At 60.8% G+C, this 17,997-nt stretch overlaps 1 protein-coding gene across 4 annotated transcripts; it reads right to left on the bottom strand.

Moving 5' to 3' along the window:
- Positions 1 to 16: 16 nt before the first annotated feature.
- On the bottom strand, positions 17 to 17,962 carry Abcb9 (ATP binding cassette subfamily B member 9). Of its 4 annotated transcripts, none has more exons than XM_003462911.5 (12): positions 17,609 to 17,962; positions 12,942 to 13,711; positions 10,643 to 10,757; positions 10,193 to 10,323; positions 9,817 to 10,022; positions 8,602 to 8,799; positions 7,806 to 7,934; positions 6,761 to 6,949; positions 6,318 to 6,491; positions 4,127 to 4,286; positions 2,211 to 2,347; positions 17 to 955 (listed from the first exon to the last, which is right to left on the bottom strand). In XM_003462911.5, the coding sequence occupies exons 2-12, from the start codon at positions 13,540 to 13,542 to the stop codon at positions 695 to 697; spliced, it is 2,301 nt and encodes a 766-aa protein (XP_003462959.1). In that variant the 5' UTR covers positions 13,543 to 13,711; positions 17,609 to 17,962; the 3' UTR covers positions 17 to 694. The 4 variants fall into 4 exon arrangements, with proteins under 4 accessions (XP_003462959.1, XP_013000221.1, XP_063081613.1 ...); XM_013144767.3 differs by having other exon boundaries at positions 7,806 to 7,913; positions 17,741 to 17,962; XM_063225543.1 differs by having other exon boundaries at positions 10,193 to 10,272; positions 17,741 to 17,962.
- Between the last annotated feature and the right edge of the window lie 35 nt (positions 17,963 to 17,997).

Raw genomic sequence — 17,997 nt, 5'->3', positions numbered from 1 at the left:
GGTTGGAGGTCAGGGGTCAGAGGTAGTACACTTTATTGACCAAGTTCACCCCGTATCTCACATCCTGGGCAAGGCAAGGCCTGGGCTTGGCCAGTGGGGCAGAAGAGAACTCGGCTTGCAGATGCTCCTGGGCTTCCTGCAGCAGAGCACGGGGAGGCGAGGCCCAGAGCGCCTGCCCAGGCCCCGCCAGGCCTCACTGCCCTGTGAGGTCGGTGGTGTTCACAGTGAGCCTGGCTTGGATGGCCAGGCTGGGGGTGACGGTGACAGGCGTCCCCATTCCCACCCGCCCTTGGCCGGACTCGGAGCTAGGGCCCCAGCCTGCGTCCCCCTCTGGGACAGGGAAGTCCCTGGGCTGCAGAGGCCAAGGCAGAGCCACTTCTCCAGGCGAGCAGCAGGGCCACCACTCCTGGCTCAGAAGCTTCTAGAACATCTTGGTGACCCCTCTGCTCCCAATGGAGAAAAACATCTTTGAGATCTAGGAGTTGACCGGAGTCATAGAACCAAGCAGTAAAAACCCCGGGACGGTGGTGACCTTTGCTAAGGAGCCCAGGGATGGGTGGGATGGCGGAGGGGTGGGTGGCTCACGAAGGCCAGGCCAGGGACGAGGGGCAGCAAGCGGTGGTGAGGAGAAGGAGGAGGAGGACAAGGCCTCCCGGGTGCCCAGGCCGGGCTCAGTGCAAGGCAGGCAGGCATCCTAGGCCTTGAGGTCCCCGTCGGCCGGCGGCTCCTTATGGCCAGCGGTGGTGTCCAGGGTGGGTGTGAGCCCCAGCATCTGGCGCTGCACCAGCCTGGCGTAGAGGCCGCCCTGGGCCAGCAGCTGCTGGTGGGAGCCCTGCTGCACCACGCGGCCCTTGTCCAGCACCACGATGCGATGCGCACGCTCCACAGTGCTCAGGCGGTGGGCGATGATGAGCACCGTGTGCCGCCGCAGGTCGCCGTGGATGGCCTGCTGGATCTGGGGATGGCGGCAGACGCTCAGCCTGGCCGGGACTCTAGGCACTGAAGCTGCTCTCATCAAGGCCCCTCCTCCCTGGGGATCCCCGGAGCTGGCCTCTGTGTGACACTGTCCGGCGGGCACGTGACAGTCGGCCCCATCTCCCGTGGACCTCCCTGAGCAGGGCTGGGGCCTCTTGGGGCCTCGCGTCCTGTCTGCTCCGGGTTTTAAAAGCTTAAAGCTGGTCTAAGTAAAATCAAGGGGACCTGAGAGCTACTCCCCGGGGATGGCACTGTGGGGAAGGGGGGCCTGGCTCCCGAGCTCCTCTTTCCACTCCTGTGTTCTCCCTTTAGAAGGCCTGCTGTGGTCAGCGTGGTGGCAGACTTAGGGAGGGAGGCTGAGGCAGGAGAACCCTGAGTTCAAGCCCAGCCTGGGTAACTGGGTGACTCAGGGAAAGTCAATCTCAAAATAAAAACATAAATAAAAAAGCCTGGACACATGAAATAGGGCAAGGTGAAGGCCTGGCTCAGGCCTCACTGCAACAGAAGACAGTGGAGCCCAGTAGTTAGTGCCAGAGCTGGTCCCACTGCCGTCCCTGGTGTCCGAGGCGTCGCTGCTGACAGTGGTGGCCCCTCCCATCTTCCGTGTCATCTGTGTCATCTATGCCACAGTGGAACACGAGCCTGTTTCCTGACTCATGTGTTCCTCACACAGGGAAGAGAGGATGCAGGGGTGGGGCAGCCCGATCTCCCGGGGCTGGCAGCCACCACCTAACTCTGGGCTAGGAGGGTACAGCGCTCGGGGACTTGCACTGAGCTACGGCCCCAGCTCTTCTGTGTTTTCCTTTTTTGATTTTTGAGACAGGGTTTCAGGCTGGCCTCAAACTCACAGGGATTCTCCTGCCTCAGCCTCAGAGTGGTGCGCACTGCCACGCGGGGCTTACTGGCCCTCTCCACTGATGCAAATGGGACTCGGGAAGGAACTGGCTCCAGGTCACGGTCCCAGCGTAAGCTGTGGGCAGGCCAGGGGTACAGCTCTGTGCAAAGTGTTTGCAAAAGCCCTTGGCTGTGATCCCCAGTGCCAAAAAACAAGAAACCGCACCCCGAAGTCCACACCCTGAAATCCAGTGCCTGGCCGGGTCTCTGGGTCCTGCTGCCCTTGTGTGCCACGGCCTTAGCTCTGCCTGGAACCAGGAAGCCAGGGTGACCAGGCCCAGGGCGCCCCTGCCCCCCCCAGCCAGTGTACAGGGCAGGGGCTGGCGGCCACCGCCACTCACCAGATACTCGCTCTCCGCATCCAGGGCGCTGGTGGCCTCGTCCAGGATGAGGACAGGAGGGTCCCGCACCAGGGCCCGGGCCATGGCCACCCGCTGCTTCTGCCCACCTGACAGCTGGGCACCCTTCTCGCCCGTCTCTGGGGATGGGAGCAGAGGGCAGAGACAGGTGAGGGGAGTGCAAACCGACCCTCCGCTGCCCACCAGCTTCCCAGAGCAGTGGCCACAGCAGCCGAGGGCAGCACAGTGGGCTCTACCATGCTGTTCAAGGAGGCCGGGGGGACACTGGTCCCCCACACACAAGGGACCCCATGTCACCGGTCCTGACCAGCACACGGCTCTGCTTGTGCCCCACTGCCACCTCCGGGCACATCCGCCACCCAGCCACCCTCTCCTGGACACAGCCCAGGGACTCTGCCCTGTGCAGCAGGCAGCGCTATTCTTGGGAAAAGCCCAAACAAACGAATGAAACCCATCAGCTCTGCCAGCATGGTTCCCACAGCTGGCATCCCAGCACTCGGGAGGCTGAGGCAGGAGGATTACTATGAGTTCAAGGCCAGCCTGGGCTACAATGGTGGGTTCAAGGCCAGCCAGAACTATATAGAAAGACCCTGTCTCAAAAAAAATTTTTTAAACTCTATCAACAAAAGTCCATCGATAAGAAATGGAATCAAATTATTAAGTAAAGTATTATGAAGGCCCATGCACTGCAATACTGAGCAGGCTAGGAAAAGGAGCGGGTGGGGGGTACAGAGGGGGGCAGGCAGCCCCCAGCTATCACTGTGGGAAGGTCACAGGGACACCTGCCACGTGAAACAACTCAGGGGTGGCTTCTTTCCCGTAAATGGGCAGGGGGATAAAAACAGACCTTTATATTTGCATTAAGAAACCTCGAAGCAGCCCACATTGTGGTGTACACCTGTGATGCCAGCACTTGGGAGGCTGAGGCAGGAGGATCACTGTGAGCTGGAGGTCAGCCTGGGCTACACAGTGAGCTCAAGTCAGTCCGACTGCACAGTGAGACCCTGCCTCAAAACCAAGGTGGAGGAGGGGCTGGGGATATATGGGGTTTTCTTTTGTTTTTGGAGTGAGACCAAATTTTGGGTCCCTTTGCCTCAGCCCTCCAGAGCGCTGGGATAACAGGTCAGCTGTGCCCCTTGCCCCTGATTTTGAGACAGGGTCTCACTATCTAGTCCAGGTCAACCTTGAATTCACTGTGTAGCCCCAAGGTGGCTTCAGATTCACAGTGATCCTCCTGCCTCAGCCTCCCCAGTGCTGGGAGTACAGGTGTGCACCACCAGGACCAGCAAAATCAAGTGGTTCTAATGAATAACATGAACACATGATTTTATTTTATATTTTTGGTACCAGGGATCAAATTCATGACCTCATGCTTGCCAGGCAGGCGTTTACACCACTGAGCTAAATCCCCAGTCCAAACTCATGATTTTTTTTTTTTTTTTTCTTTTTTCCGGTACTGGGAATTGAACTCACGACCGCCTGCTTGCAAGGCAGGTGCTTATGCCACTGAGCTAAAACCCCAGCCCCTTTTTTTTCTTTTTCTTTTTTTTTTTTTCAAACTCATGATTTTAAAAGAGTCCTGGAATGAGATAGAGGTCACGGTTCTGCTGTGAACATACTAAATGCCACCTAATGTCTAGCTTTTACTGCTTATTTGTGTGGTTTGGAGGATTAAGTCCTGGGCCTTTGCACTGAGCTACATCCCCAACCTCTAAGGTTTTCATTTTGAAACAGGATCATTAAATTGCCCGCTGGGCTTGCACTTGGCAATCTTCCTGCCTCAGCATCCCGGGGACTACAGATGCGCACCGCCAGGCCTGGGCACACCACTCCCTCTGCGGCTGCGCGTGTCTCTGTGCAAGGCAGGGGAGCGCACACCCCTGCCGGCCCCCGCGTACCCGTGCTGTAGCCATCCTGCAGCTCCATGATGAAGCCGTGCGCGTTGGCCTTCTGCGCGGCCGCCACCACCGACTCGAAGGGCACGGCGGGCAGCCCGTAGGCGATGTTGTCGGAGATGGAGCGCGCGAAGAGCACGGGCTCCTGGCTCACCAGGGCGATCTGCGGTGGAGGGGAGGCTCAGCCAGGGCTCCGCCCTCCCGGACGGGGGGGGGGGGGGAGCAGGCATGCGCAGCGCCCATGCTCTGCCTGCCTCGGCCTCACCAGGGAGCCTCCGGGCCACTAGGACCTCGCTGACAGCTGGCCCCTCTCTAAGGGAACAGATCAAAGGTGCTGCTGTCTCTTGATCCTGGCTAGGAATCTTGGCTACAAATATGATATGGAAGATGTCGTCCTGCTGTAAAGAGATGAACCGCTGGGCGTGAGTGTGCACACCTGTGATGCCAGCTCTGGGGAGGCTGAGGCAGGACGACTGCTGCGAGTTTGTGGCCAGCCTGGGCTACAAAGTGAGTTCGAGGCCAGCTTGAACTGCATAGGGAGGCCCTGTCTCAAACACAACACAACAATTAAGCTTAAGGAGTAGGTTATTCACAAAGGAGGAAAAGCAAATTCACCAATGGAGCACAGACTTGGGGGCCAGCAGTGTCAGCGGCTGAGAAGCAGAGTGTCCCAGCCCTCGGTGGGGACAGCAGCCCGGGTCACATACTTAGGAACCCCTCCTCGGCGTCTCCCTTTGGTGCATAAGGGACCCAGGGCTATTTCAGCCTGTGACCTCCTTCCCCGGCCAGAGCATGGCTGGGAGGCCTGGAATCTCTGTGCCAACCCTAAGCTTCTCAGGTGAGAGGATAGAAGGGTGGCTCCCTCACAGCCGGGTTCCTTTTCTGTTGTACAATCTGAACACCCGTACAGGCCCCCTTGCTCACATTCGAACAGAGCATTAGATGTGCAGGCCTCGTTTCTGAAAGGACTGTCCTCGTGGTCATAAAAAGCCTCTTCTGAGTCCTGGAGAGGACCTGGAACTCTCGTCAGCAGCTGAGAGCATCACTGGAACACGGTGACGGGAGAAACTATTACAGTTGGGGCTGGGTATCTGCCATTCCCAGACCTTTCTGTTCTAAGGGTTCCCCTTAAGGGGGAGGCACCCATAGACACAAGAAACAGGGCCAAACTGTCCACCTTCCTGATGGGGACTGTGGTTCATGGAAAACTACTACAGTACCCATCCAAAGCAGAAAACACGGATAGACTGTGACATTTAACACAGCGGGTCATCATTCATCAGGAAGAATAGTAGAAAACGCCACAGCCCTGACCTGGTGCCTGGCACCGAGCAGAAGGTGCAGCACTGGGGGAGCACAGCAGGGCCTTTGTTCTCGGGGAGGTGCCAGGACCTCCGCTGATCCCCAAATCCTCGGGTGTGAAGTCCCTTCCACAAAGTGGTTCAGCAGGTATACATAAGCTGGGCCTCATCCACTCTCATGTACTTCTTGGCTTGGCCTTTTTTTTTTTTTGAGTTGGGGGTCTCACTAAATTGTCCAGGTTGGGCTTAAACTTCCAAGTTTCCTGCCTCAGCCTTCTGAGTGCTGGCATTACAGGTGTGCACCACCACACCTGCTACAACTTTTCCCCCAGTCCCGGGATTGAATCCGGGGCCTTTACATGGAGCTATATTTCCAGGCCTTTTTAAATTTTTGAGACAGGGTCTCACTAAGTCGCCAGCTTGCCCAGGCTGGTTTCGAACATGCAATCCTCCGGCCTCAGCCTCCTCAGAGCCAGGATTACAGACATGTGCCACCACCGCCAGCTGTGATTTTGCTCTAATGTCTTTAATCCATAGCTGGGTGACCCTGCGGCCCACAGCCGCAGATACCGCTGCCCGTGCTGCGATCCTGTCTGGGTCAGGTTCAAAGCAGGCGAAACAGAGTGTGGCGTCTGGGGAAACTGAGGCAGCAGAGCTGATGAAAAGCAGGAAAGCGGGAGTGGCAGAGGGTGCAGTGGGCACACCTGTAATCCCAGCCACGCGGGAGGCGGAGGCAGGAAGGTCAGAAATTCAAGTTTGAGAGAGAAATGTAAAGCAGAAAGGGCTGGGAAGCAGCTCAGCGCCCCTGTACCAAGGGAGGGAAATAAAGTGGCGGCCCCGCAAGCCCGGCAGCTGGGGTGCAGGGGCTGGGCGGGGACGTGGCGGCCACTTACCACGCGGTGCAGGTACTTGTGGTCATAGGCGCTGATGGGCTGGCCGTCCAGCAGCACGCGGCCGCCCTGCAGCGGGTAGAAATTCTCCAGGATGTTCACGCATGAGCTCTTCCCGCTGCCCGAGGGCCCCACGAGGGCTGTCACTTTGCCAGGGGACAGGCTGAAGGAGACATTCTGCAGGGCCAAGGGGCACCGGGTGTGGGGAAGCCTGGGCTCAGACACAGCCAGGTGCTCCCCTGGCCCCCGGTTCTCCATCATAGGACGCCGGGCCTTGGTGGCGCCTGTGCCTGCCGTGCCCTCTGCAGAGCCACCTGCCTGGCTACTGGAGCGGCGAAAGGCTCGAGGGCGTCACCTCCTCTGGGAAGGCCCCATGACTGTCCTTGCCCAGCCTGCTATGGCCACCAACCTCCCTGGGGCTCCTTCCCGGGGTCACCTGCCCGCACCTGCAGGACCTGGGTGTGCGGCCGGGTGCGGTAGGTGAAGGTCACATTCTCGAAGTCCACGCGGCCCTCCAGGTGCTCGGGCGCCAGGCTGCCACCGCGGGCCATGGTTGGCTGGCGATCAATGAACTCGAACACTTTCTCGGCGGCACCCACGCCCTGCATCAGGCCGCTGTACACGGAGCCCACAGACTGCAGGGACAGACGGACAGGCATCCTGTCCACCAGCCCCTGGGGACGCCTGGGAGATGGGAGTGGTGAGGACAGGACAGCAGCTCTGGGGACACTGCAGGGCAGTGGGGCGTGGCCCGCGGGTACGGTGGGCAGTGGGTGAACGCCACATGGTGGTTTGTCAGCAGCAACAGTGGCCGTGCCCTGGTCACTGCCATGGCCTCCCCCAGCCAGCGGGGAGCACATCACCGTGCCCCCCGGGGAGAAAGCCCCGTGAGCCCAGGTGCTGACAGGTGTCCTGAGATTGCCCAGGCCAGGCTGAACCTGTCACCTGCCTGCCTCAGCCTCCCAGCATGCCGGGTGGATGACAGGTGCACACCACCTCTCCCAGCTGCCTGCAGGCACGGTCACCGCTGAGTCACTAATGGCACAGCTGTGACTCTGGCAGTGACGCAGCAGCTTGGACTGGACTGGACTGGACGCTGCCGATGCCCCACATCCTTGGGCCTCAGTCTGGGGAACACATAGGCCGACTGCACGCTGCCCGATACCGCACGCTGGGCTCACTGGGGCAGTCTGAGCCCCTGGCCCTCAGGGGACACAGCTGAGGCCACCTTGCTGTCCCTGGACTTCTCAGAAGCACAGAGCCCCAGTAATCTGACTGCACCCTAAACCTGTCTTGGGGCCCAAGTTCTGTCCCCAAGCACAAAGGCCTTTTGCAGTTTTCTTGCGTCACAGCCTCCCGAGCCTGTTTGCCTTCCTGAGAGAGGGGTCCAGGCTTTCTGGTTTTTCTGAACTGTCTTGCTGCTTGGTCTGGGCTGCACCCCCCCTGCCCCTGGGTACCTGCCCGTGCCACCCGTCCCTGTAGGGCCCTCACCTCCATGCAGTCCCCCAGCACGAACTCGTAGATGATGAAGGCGATGAGGTCGCCGCTGGTCATCTGGCCTGAGATGACGAGGTGGCCGCCGTAGTAGAGGATGCTCACCTGGACCAGCAGCAGCGTGAGCTGGGGGAGAGCGGGTCTGGGTCCGGGCCCTGCACCCCGCAGCAGGGAGGCTGCCTGGTGAGGGAGCCCACCGACCTGGCCCTGCCCAGCCCGGCCCGGCCCCAGCTGCCCACAGAGGCCCAGAGAACAAGCCGCCTTTGTGTGGCACTGGCTCCTGTGGCCGTGTCCCCTGACCCCCGCCAGCTGGTGGGAACTGCTGGGCCTCAGAGTGGGGTACAGTCACTGGGCAGCGTGGGCTCCCAAGGAGGGACTGGCCTGCAGGTGGCTAGGTATCGGGGGCCCCACATCAACCTGCCCAGGGTCCCAATCTGTCCCTACTCCAGGCCCAGATCCAGGGCAACCGTGGGGTGCTAAAGGGGAACCCCATCTCCACAGGGGGGCTGCTCCCTTCCTCCTTGGCCGGCACTTTTGGGAGCGTCCTGTGTGGGAGGGAGACCCCAGCCCCTCTTCTAGACCTATAGTTCTTCCCTGACCTGAAGCCTCAGTGTGGCCCAGGCTGGCCTCAAACTCTGGGCGACCCTCCTGCCTCAGCCTCACCCCACCCCAGCCACTCCCCGACCGGCCCTCCTCCCCGGCGGCCAGGGGCAGCTCGGGGCCTCACTGTATGCAGACTGCACTCTGCCACCAGCCTGCTCAAGGGCCCCCGGCTCTGCGCCCCTGCACGAACCCCGCTGCCCCAGACGTAGGACGTGTAGGCGGCCGCCTCCTTGCGGTTGAGCCAGTAGACCTGCTGCAGCCTGCGTCCGAACACCTCGGCCTCCTCCTCCTCATTGGCAAAGCTGCGCACGGTCTTCATGGCGCTGATGGTCTCCTCCGCCGTGCTGCTGGCCCGCGCCAGGGCGCTCTGTACCTCTTTGGAGAGCCGCTGTTGGGAGGGACGACAGAGACCCTGGACAGACAGCCTCGTCCTGGGCCCAGCCCGGCTCCGTTAAGTTCCCGAAGGAAGTCCCACCCCACCGTCCAATCTTGTCTCCACCAGCATGATTTGAGGTAGGGGCGGACGGGTGGGAGAGTGCTTTAAATCAATTTTAGGGTTCAAAGGAGGCTATTCAAGCAGGGTGTGGTGCATATTCCTGTAGTACTGCACTTGGGAGGCTGAGGCAGGAGGACCACTGCATGTTGAAGGCCAGCCTGAGCTACGCAGTGAGAAAACAAAACAGAAAAAAGAACAAAAAACCAAAACAAAACACAAAGGAGGCTCTTCACAATGATGGTTTTTGGTGGTTATTTCAGAAAAGGAGCCTCAGCAGCTGATCCTGGGCTGACGTAGAGCAGGGAGGCCTGAGATGGTTGCTCAGGTTGTACACAATACAAGAAACGCCCCTTGACACAGATGAGGTGGATGGAGGCACTGCTGGGGAGATTCCAGAACTCCCAGCCAAGAAGCCACAGTGTGCCCTGCCCGGCCCAGCCTGGCTGGCAGTGGGTCTGACAGATGACACCCTGGTGACACCCGCCTGGGTCAGCCTCTGGAAGCTCTGCTCCAGCATGGAGGGGCGTGGCCCAGGTGCACAGAGGTGGAGACTTCGGGGACCCACAGTGGCTGTGTCACAGGGCGTCCCTTCCCCACTGCCAGCACCATCTCCCTAGGTGGCATGGTGACCCCCACCCAGCGCGCCTGCCCTCTGCCTTGGCCCTCAGTTCCCGGCCGCTCCCAGGCAGCTGTGCCTGGCTCTGACAGCTGGAGCTTACAGCTGGGTTTCCCCCAGGCTGGCCCACGTCCCTGGAGTCTTCCACTGGGGGGACATGGTAGGTGCTCAGGAAACAGTCACAAGTCCACAAATGAACAAAGGCACATGCAGCCCTCCCCCGCTGCTCGTCCCCGAGCCCCTGCTGGGGGCAGGTGCCAGGCTCCGCACTCCAGGGGCCGGCTGGGGCCTACCTTGTAGTACTTGCCGTAGATGTTGGACACCACCATGATGATGGGGAAGCCCATGAAGGTGACCAGGGACAGCTGCCACGAGAGGCTGAACATGAAGACCACAACGCCTGTGACCTTCACCGTGTTCCGCAGGAAGATGTTGATGTTCTGGGAGACCAGGTCGCTGACCATGGTGGTGTCCGAGGTGAGGCGGGAGATGAGGTCCCCTGGAACACGGGCAGCTCAGCTCCTGCTGGGCGGGGGACACTTGGGGACGCCCGAGGGGAGGGAGCAGCTGGGAGTCCAGGTGACCGCGGCCACAGTTCACAGCAGAACCCCCACATCCCTCTGAGGTGGCCCCACTCCCCGGGGCCCGCCCAGCTCGAGTGTCACTCACCTGTGCGGTTCTCATCAAAGAAGCTGGTCTCCTGCGACACCAGCGAGCGGAAGAGGCAGTTTCGCAGGCGGATGTTCAGTCTGGCAAATATGAGGGTAAAAATGCCGCCCCGAATACCTGCGGCAAATGAGCTAATTGCAGATAACAGATGTTATAGCGCGCGGCCTCCGAGGAGCGGCAGCCACCACCCGCCCGCCCTCCCATCCTTCCTCCCACTGCCAGGGTGGCGCCCCACCACCTCGGGCCCCTCCATGAGGGCAGGGGTGGGGACAGGGGACCCAGAGCTGCCTGAAACCAGCCAGACAGGATGGAGGGGACCCTCAGGGGCTGAAGCCTCGATTTAGGACGTGGCCTGCCTGCTGCAGGGATGAGGTGCTAGGCTGGCTCAGGACCGGTCACTGAGGTGACGGGCCGAGGGACAGGGCCCCCAGGGCAGGCGCGGGCGGCTACCTGCCGACGGCCAGCAGGCACACGACAACCACGGCCGTGCTGAACTGCTCCGTGCTCTTCTGGATCACGATGCCATCGATGGCCCGGCCCGTGTAGTAGGGCAGGAAGGTCTCGCCTGGGGGGGCAGGGTGGGCTCAGGGGTGCTGGGGCTAGGGTCCTAGCTCACCCAGGCCCTGAGCTCCCTCTGTCCCTTGATCCCCAGCAGCAGGATGTGCTAGGTGTGCAGGATGCATGTGGTGGGGCTCTGGCGCCCTCTGCTGGATGTGGCTTATACCCAGCCCCTCTTCCACCACATGGGTCCCGTCCACCTGAACTGCACTCCTGCCTCAGTTTACCCAGGTGTGATGAGAACATCCTGGGTACCAGGTGTCGGTCCCTCAACGTGGCATGCAGCGGGAGGACTCTGAATCCCAGATGTGGCTTCTGGAGTCCCCGAGTTTGGGGTTCCCCAGCCGCAGCAATTTATTCTTCACTTTTCCTACATAAGAGGGTGCGAGCTCAGAGCCTTCACATCTCTTGCCTACATTTATGCTGTTGGGGGGGCCAAGAAATCCACATGGAAGAATCCACCTTTTATCTATTTTCTCTTCTTGCAGGACTGCAGGCTGGATGCAGGGCCTCCTCAGGCCAGGCAAACACTCTACAGCCAAGTGACAGCCCAGCACCTTTTGTGACAAACGTTTTGCTGAATTGCTCAGCCTGGCCTTGAATGTGTGATCCTCCTGCCTCAGCCTGTTGAGTAGCTGGGACTACAGATATGCACCACCATGTCCAGCCTAAGAGTCTGCTGTTGTCAGGAGATGCTCAACACTAAAATCAAGCTTTCCCGCAGTGAGTGGTTCTCCCCCTTTCTAGAAAGAAAAATTGGGTGAGCCCAAGAGCCGCGGGTCACAAGTGGTGAGCACAGTGTGTAACATCATGATGCTCGTATGTTGGCTGGGTGCTGTTTAATTCCCACGATAACCTAGCAAAGCCCCTCCTTCAGGGCAGGGGAGCTGAGGTCTGTATGGGTTATTAACTCGCCCTCAGCCGTCAGGAAAGCCTCACACCTGAGCCTGGCCTTGGCGCATCCTACTGCAGCGACACCTGGCTGCCCGGACACCCTCAGCGTGTGCCAGCCAACACGGGCCCAGTGGCGGGAGCATGAGGCTGTGGGATCACACTGGCCCCCACAGGCAGTGTCGTGGTTCCTTCACTGAGCCTGGGCCAGGCCTGAGGCCCAGGGAGGGTCCCCTGGGAAGGGAGACAAGCTAGCCCAAGGATTCTGCAGCGTTTTGAGACAGGGTCTCACTGTACAGTGAGGCTGGCCTTGAACCCGCGGCAGTCCTCCTGCCTCAGCTTCCCGAGTGCTGGGGTCTCAGGCGTGTACCATATCTAGCTCTTCCGGTCTGTTTTCACTCAGTTTTGCAAAGGTACGAAATGAGGACTCTGCTGACCCCACTGCACAGATGGGGCGGGACTCAGCAAGGCCCATACCGCGGCTAAGGCCCGGGATTGCGGTCAGGGTCCAGGCTGTGCTGCCCAGAACCACACAGTGTGGACCTACAGGGCTGCGTCCCCACGGGTTGCTGGGGGGAGCTGGGCTGGATGCCCAAAGCTTGCACACCAGCATACATAGCTGAAAGTCCTAACAGCAGTGCCTTTACCCAGGGATGCCTCTCTGGTTTTCTATCCCGCTCTATTTCATTATGAGGAAATTCTTCCAACCTAGAGATCCCACTTCTAGGAGTTTATCCTCCAGGCCTACCCACGTGTGTGTGACAGGTGTATGAACACAGGACTCCACTGTGAAAAAGACTCCAAACCCCGGGCATCTGACAACAGGGAACCATCTAGAAGAATTATGCTACAGTTACACAGTGGAATACTATACAGCAAGTAAAGGGAATGAGGTCTCAGTGGGGGAAATTCCAAAATATACCGAGTAAAAAGAACCAGTCACCAAAGCCAGTGTGTGAGGGGCAGGGAATGGTGTTTTTCCGGGCGCTGTGGCTGGCACAAAAGAAAGGAAGACACTGGTCTCCTGCCTACTTGGGAGTTTCTAGAACCTTTACCAACAGTTCATCCTGGGCAGGAGGGTCAGGGGGTCACACTACACAGCAGTGAAACTCAGTGTTTTAGGGGCAGGGACACAGCTCAGAGCCATAAATGCCTGCCTGGCAGCCACAAGGTCCTGAATTCGATTCCTATACAAAAAAACTCAGTGTTTTCCCTTAGTGTCACTCGAATAATGGACCCATGCAAGTGACACAGCGGGCATCCCCAAGGGGAGAGGGACCATCTCCCAGGTGTCACTTACCCAGAGCAGCCACGATGAGGAAGAAGGCTGCGGTCACCAGGAAGGCGGCGTCGGGCCTGGTGTAGGACAGCAGCTTCCGCAGCGTGGCCCCCGACGCCTGCTCGGCAGGGGCCTGGCCGTCCCCGCGGAAGCCCTCGGCCTCAGTCCCCACGCCGGACCCCAGGGCCTCGGCGCCGGGCCGCACGGTGGACAGCAGCCACCAGAGCAGGGAGGCGGCGGCCAGCGACGCGTGCGTCCACAGGAACAGGGCCCAGAACCAGGGGTCCCGGATGGGCCTGCGCACCTCGGAGAAGAGCAGCAGCTTGGCCACGGCGTAGATGCCCACGCACAGGCACACGAGCGTGACGGGCAGCCAGGACGCCCGCAGCCGCCGCGGCCCCAGGGCGCTGTTCTTGGCCACGCCGATGGTGGCGCCCAGCAGCAGGCAGCCGCGGTACAGGCAGGCGGCCCACAGGTCCAGCACCGAGTCGAAGACGTTGAAGTGGCGCAGGTCGTCCAGCAGGCCGCGGTCCCGGCGGCTGAAGGCATAGATGGCCGTGGTCAGGCTCACGTCCACGCTCACGAAGGCCAGCGTCACCGCCACCGCCTTCCACAGCCGCATTCTGCCGGCGGGCGGTGGCCGGGGGCCCAGGCCCAGCTGCGGCTCACGGCGGCGGCGACAGCGAGGCCATGGTCCTCGGTGGGGTGAGGCCAGGCCTCGAGTCAGGTTTGCAGTGGAGCTGTGGGGCCTCGGAGACTCAGGGGGCCTCTCGGAGTGGCAGCTTTCTTATCTGTAAAATGACAAGGGCAAGCGTGCTGACCCCTGGGGCGCTGGGAGGGTCCCTATGCCATCTCAGGTTGGCCACCACTTGGACTCAAGGCGATCCTCCTGCCTCAGCCTCACCAGGGCTGAGATTATAGGCCTGGCCACCGTGCCCAGTTCTCAGGGGGTCTTTTCAAGCTGCTGTGGGCTCTGCTCTGTGTACTGAGGGGCTTTCGGTGAGGGGAAGAGGGGCTGAGAATCAAACTTAGAACCTTGCGCTTGCCAGGCAGGCATTGTGCTGCTGAGCTGTGTCCCTGGCCCCTGAACCGGGAATTTAACAGTGAGCAAAATGGGCACAGATCTCCGGTCTTGTGGACATGACAGCTCACACAGAGGACCAACAAGTGAAGCACAGAAAATGTTAAGAAATACAGGCCACAGGGACAAAAAGAGGTGACGAAGATGAGGGATGAGGCGGGGTGAGGGGACTGTCAGTGGGGGTGGGGTGGGGAGGCCCTCACTGCACTGGACCAAGACTGGACAGAGGTGGGGGGTGTGCCACATGGGTGCAGGGAAAAGCCTTTCAGGCAGGTGGAACAGACAGTGCAGAAGCTGTGAGGCAAGTGTGTGCCTCAGGCACCGAGGAAGGCCACAAGGCCCCATGATGCCACAGCAGGGCAAGGAGGACTGGAGGACTTCGGCAACAGGATAAGGGTGAGGTTCAGATCAGCAGGGCTCTCTTTGAACTCCTACAGATTCCTCTGATCCAGTGTCTGCATTTGTGTGGTATTTGTGTGAAGTCTGGTGCATGCCCGTGTGTCCTAGGCACGGCCTGGCACCCACTCAGGGCTGCTGACTGTTATCATGAGCAGTGGGCACTGGACCTGTGTGTCACTCTCCTCCCCAACCTTGACTGGACCAGGAGGGAGTGGGGAGGGTGTGCTGGAAGAGGCTGGAAGTTTCCAGAATCTTCCTGTGCAGCCAGCTCGGCCCTCGCCCTCCGCCCCAGCACCCTGTGGTGTCGTGGCTTTGTCCTGACAGTGGCCTGTCAGGCTCACCCAGACCTCGGTCTGGGAGAGGAGCCTGTCCAGGGAAGGACAGGGACTGGCCGGACGAGTCCCTGAGTGCCGCCTCCTGGCCAGTCTTGCTGGGGACAGGGGCTTTGCTCTCCTATCTGCAAAACAGGCAAAGCTCTGGAGCCCCTACGTGGAAGGGGAGGCTCTGAGTAACAGGAGGGGAAACCAAGTCACGGCAGTGAAGGTGGCCAGCATGCGCCAGGACCCCTCCCTGCAACTCTGGTGACCACGAGGAGGGGATGGACCTCATGCTGTGGAGTGAGCCATCCTCACATGAGCTCATTTACATCTGGGGAAACTGAGACACAGAGTGAGAAACGCCAACTCGGTGATAAAGACACTCAAGTGACAAGGACACAAATCAGGACTTGACTGGTACCAGAAAGACACTGTGGTAGAAAGACACTGTACCAGAAAGGACTGTGAGGCCCACACAGCAGGCATTCGGGAGCAGCAGCGCCGTCCTGTGACAGCCACTGCCACCATCCTCGCCTGGTGGGTGGACAAGCTGAGGCCCAGAGAGGTCATCGCTTGCCCGAGGTCACACAGCTGGATGACAGCACCACAGGGCTGTGAACTTAAGAGCTGCTGGGCGAAGCTGATAACAGAGGCCAACAGGGCGTTTCATATAAGGGAAACTGAGTCTGAGCAAGAGGGGCACAGGCAGGAAGCGGCACGATGATGGGGATGAGGAGGGTGACGAGAGCTGGCCAACGGGCCAAGTCACTCCCTTACTGGTTGCTAAGTCATTTGTGTGCACAGATGCTCGAAAGGGTTCCATCCAGGGGTAGGGGGTGTTATTATCCCCATCTTACAGCTGAGAAAACAGAGGTCGCTCAGCCATGTGAAGCTGGGACGTGAAATTCCAAAATCTGGGCTCCCTGCTCCAGAGCTCTGCTCCTTCTGAACAGTCTCTCAATGGGGAACGTGAGACCCCAATGGTGCCAAGGAGGGGTCTGGGGTCCATCGAGGGTGTGGGGTATGAGGTCCCCAAGCCTGTACCCTGACGTTACCCCAGCGCCTCCGGCAGATCCCAGTCTGGGCAGGCCAGCTGCCGAGTCAGCAGCTGCCACTCCAGAAGAAGCAGGGCCAAGTGGGGGGCAGTTAGGGCTCAGGACCAACCAGGCTCTGCCTGTCCTCAGCCTGGCTGGGCCACCAGCACAACTTCCTACTGCAATGCAGAGGCCTCGGCACTCAGGCAAGTGAGTGGGCGAGCTCCCGGAGGTTCCCAGGCAGGGCGCGCCTGGCCCAGGGCCACCTCCCGGCCACCGCTGGCTGCTGCCTCTTCCGGAAGCCCCCTGAAAGTAGCTGGGGTTTGGAGCCAGGCGGCGGCAGAGGAGCAGGCTGGGCAGCAGTGCGGGGGTCAGAGCAGCCCTCCCCACTGACTGCAGCCCGACACCGGGTGGCCTCCACCCATGGGGAGCTTCAGCTGTGCACACTCCACAGGCCAGCCCAGGAGGAGAGCAGGTGGGGTTTAATGAGGGCCACCCACAAACCGGGCAGAGCAGGAGTGGCAGATGTGGTCCCCCAGTGCTGAGACTTTTTACTACAGCTCCCTCCCAGCAGGATGCAGCTCGGTCAGGTCGGGTTTCAATGCTGGCTGGGGACAGGTTTCCCGTTATTTTTAAAGTTACGGAGCAGGAGGGAGAAGGGGACAGAGCGCAGACCTGGAGGCTGGGGCCCGAGGTGGGAGTCCAGCCTCCAGCTCATGACTCCAGCAGAGCTCCGCCAGTTGCAGCTGGAGGGCAAACCCTGGGCACACGGGTGACGCGTGCAGCCCAAGAGACAAGGACAAGGTAGTGGCCTGCTGCCAGAGCGGGCCCTGCCTAGGGCTCAAGATGACCCTGAAAACCAGGGGCCACTTGCCTGGACCTCATGTGCTTGGGGTGGCCCAGGCTACTAGATGGCTTGTCCCCCTGAGGGCCTTGTCAAGGGCTTTCCCATGCAGTGGAGGAGGCACTGGTGGGGACAAGTCCGGCTGTCAGCTGCAGAAAAGGAAAGTCTGCAGCAGCCAGGAGATGAATACCGACCACTACAACCACAGCGGTTGCAGTTTCTGGGGTGACGGGTGATGCTAGGCACCTTAGGCCACCCAACTCACAATTCCCACCCTCCCCATGACAGCCCAAAGGAAATGATGGCGTAGCACTGTGACCTGACCCTTCACCCAGGGGGCAGCTCAGGGGTCAAGGCAGAGGTCCTGACGCAGGTGATGGGTGGCCTCCATTCGCCTCTCCCTTGGTGAGCTTGCCACCCCAGGTGTCCCTGGCACTCAGTACACCCAGGCTCTCCAGGTCCCCTTCGTGCATCAGGGGCACTCGGGGTCTCGGAGGCCTGAATGGGTTTGGGCTGGGCCCATGTAGATTGGTCCCGCCTGGCTGCACCCACATACTGTCACCTGGGATGGGGATCTGGAGAAGCTGCTCAGGTAGCTGCTGCCTGGTGCCCTGGCCAATAGGGGAGCCCTTCCTAGTGCGTTCCTACGGTCACCTGGCCCTGTGCCATCCCGAGCAGCAGGGAGGCCACATCTCCAGGGGATGGGGTACGGGGCGGGGAATCCCCGCACTCACGGCAGAGTGAAGCTATTGCAGATGCACACAGCTTCTAGTGTCGGGGAGCAAGCAGGGAGGGGCCCCAGAAACCCAAGCCTCGCAGTGGGCGGTGCGAGCTGGAAGACTGGGCCAGAAGGAGCTCTGCTACCCGGCTCCGCCACAGCCAGGGCGCGGGGGTGGGGAGCCGCGCAAGGCCGCTCCCGGGATCCACGGCCCTCCCGGGATGCCCCCGAAACACTCCCCGCACAGTTTCCCGGACGACGGCGTCGCCCGAGGGGTGAAAAAAATGGCACCTACCCGCGCGGGCTGGGAAGGATGCTGCGGGTGGTGGCTGGAACTTGGGCCGCAGGCGCCGGGTATCGCAGGGCCCGAGCCCCGGAGATGCCCTCCGCGCAGGGCCAGGGTCCCACGCGGGCGCCGCGCTCTTACCTGGCACTTGCCGCCAGGTGAGCCGTGGGAGGGGGCGCGTGGCGGGCCGGGGGCGTTGGTCGAGGGCGCAGTCTCCGCGCCGCTCACGGGAGTCCGCTCCGGACGCTGCTCCCTCCGCTCTGCTCCGCTCCTCCCGGCTCCCGCCCGCGCTGCGCCGCTGCAAGGTCGGAGCTCACCGCCGCGGGCACCGCAGCTGGGCGAGGGGGCGGGACCTCGGAAGGGGCGGGGCCTCGGGGCAGAGGCCGGGCCTATCCTTC

This window comes from Cavia porcellus, unplaced genomic scaffold, assembly GCF_034190915.1.
Source record: "Cavia porcellus strain 051 isolate PalLab524CR breed Dunkin Hartley unplaced genomic scaffold, mCavPor4.1 scaffold_16, whole genome shotgun sequence".
Classification (NCBI taxonomy): Eukaryota; Metazoa; Chordata; class Mammalia; order Rodentia; family Caviidae; genus Cavia; species Cavia porcellus.
Note: the sequence above shows the minus strand (reverse complement) of the source record. Positions and strands in the feature narration are given on the sequence as shown.

Bases quoted from the DNA above. Each gene is read 5' to 3' on its own strand.
- Abcb9 (XM_003462911.5), bottom strand. From the start codon at position 13,542: ATGCGGCTGTGGAAGGCGGTGGCGGTGACGCTGGCCTTCGTGAGCGTG. The intron at 10,758-12,941 runs GTAAGTGACACC...CTGCCCCCCCAG, and splicing joins CCTCATCGTGGCTGCTCTGG to GCGAGACCTTCCTGCCCTAC. The intron at 8,800-9,816 runs GTAGGCCCCAGC...CCCTCCCAACAG, and splicing joins TCTACGGCAAGTACTACAAG to CGGCTCTCCAAAGAGGTACA.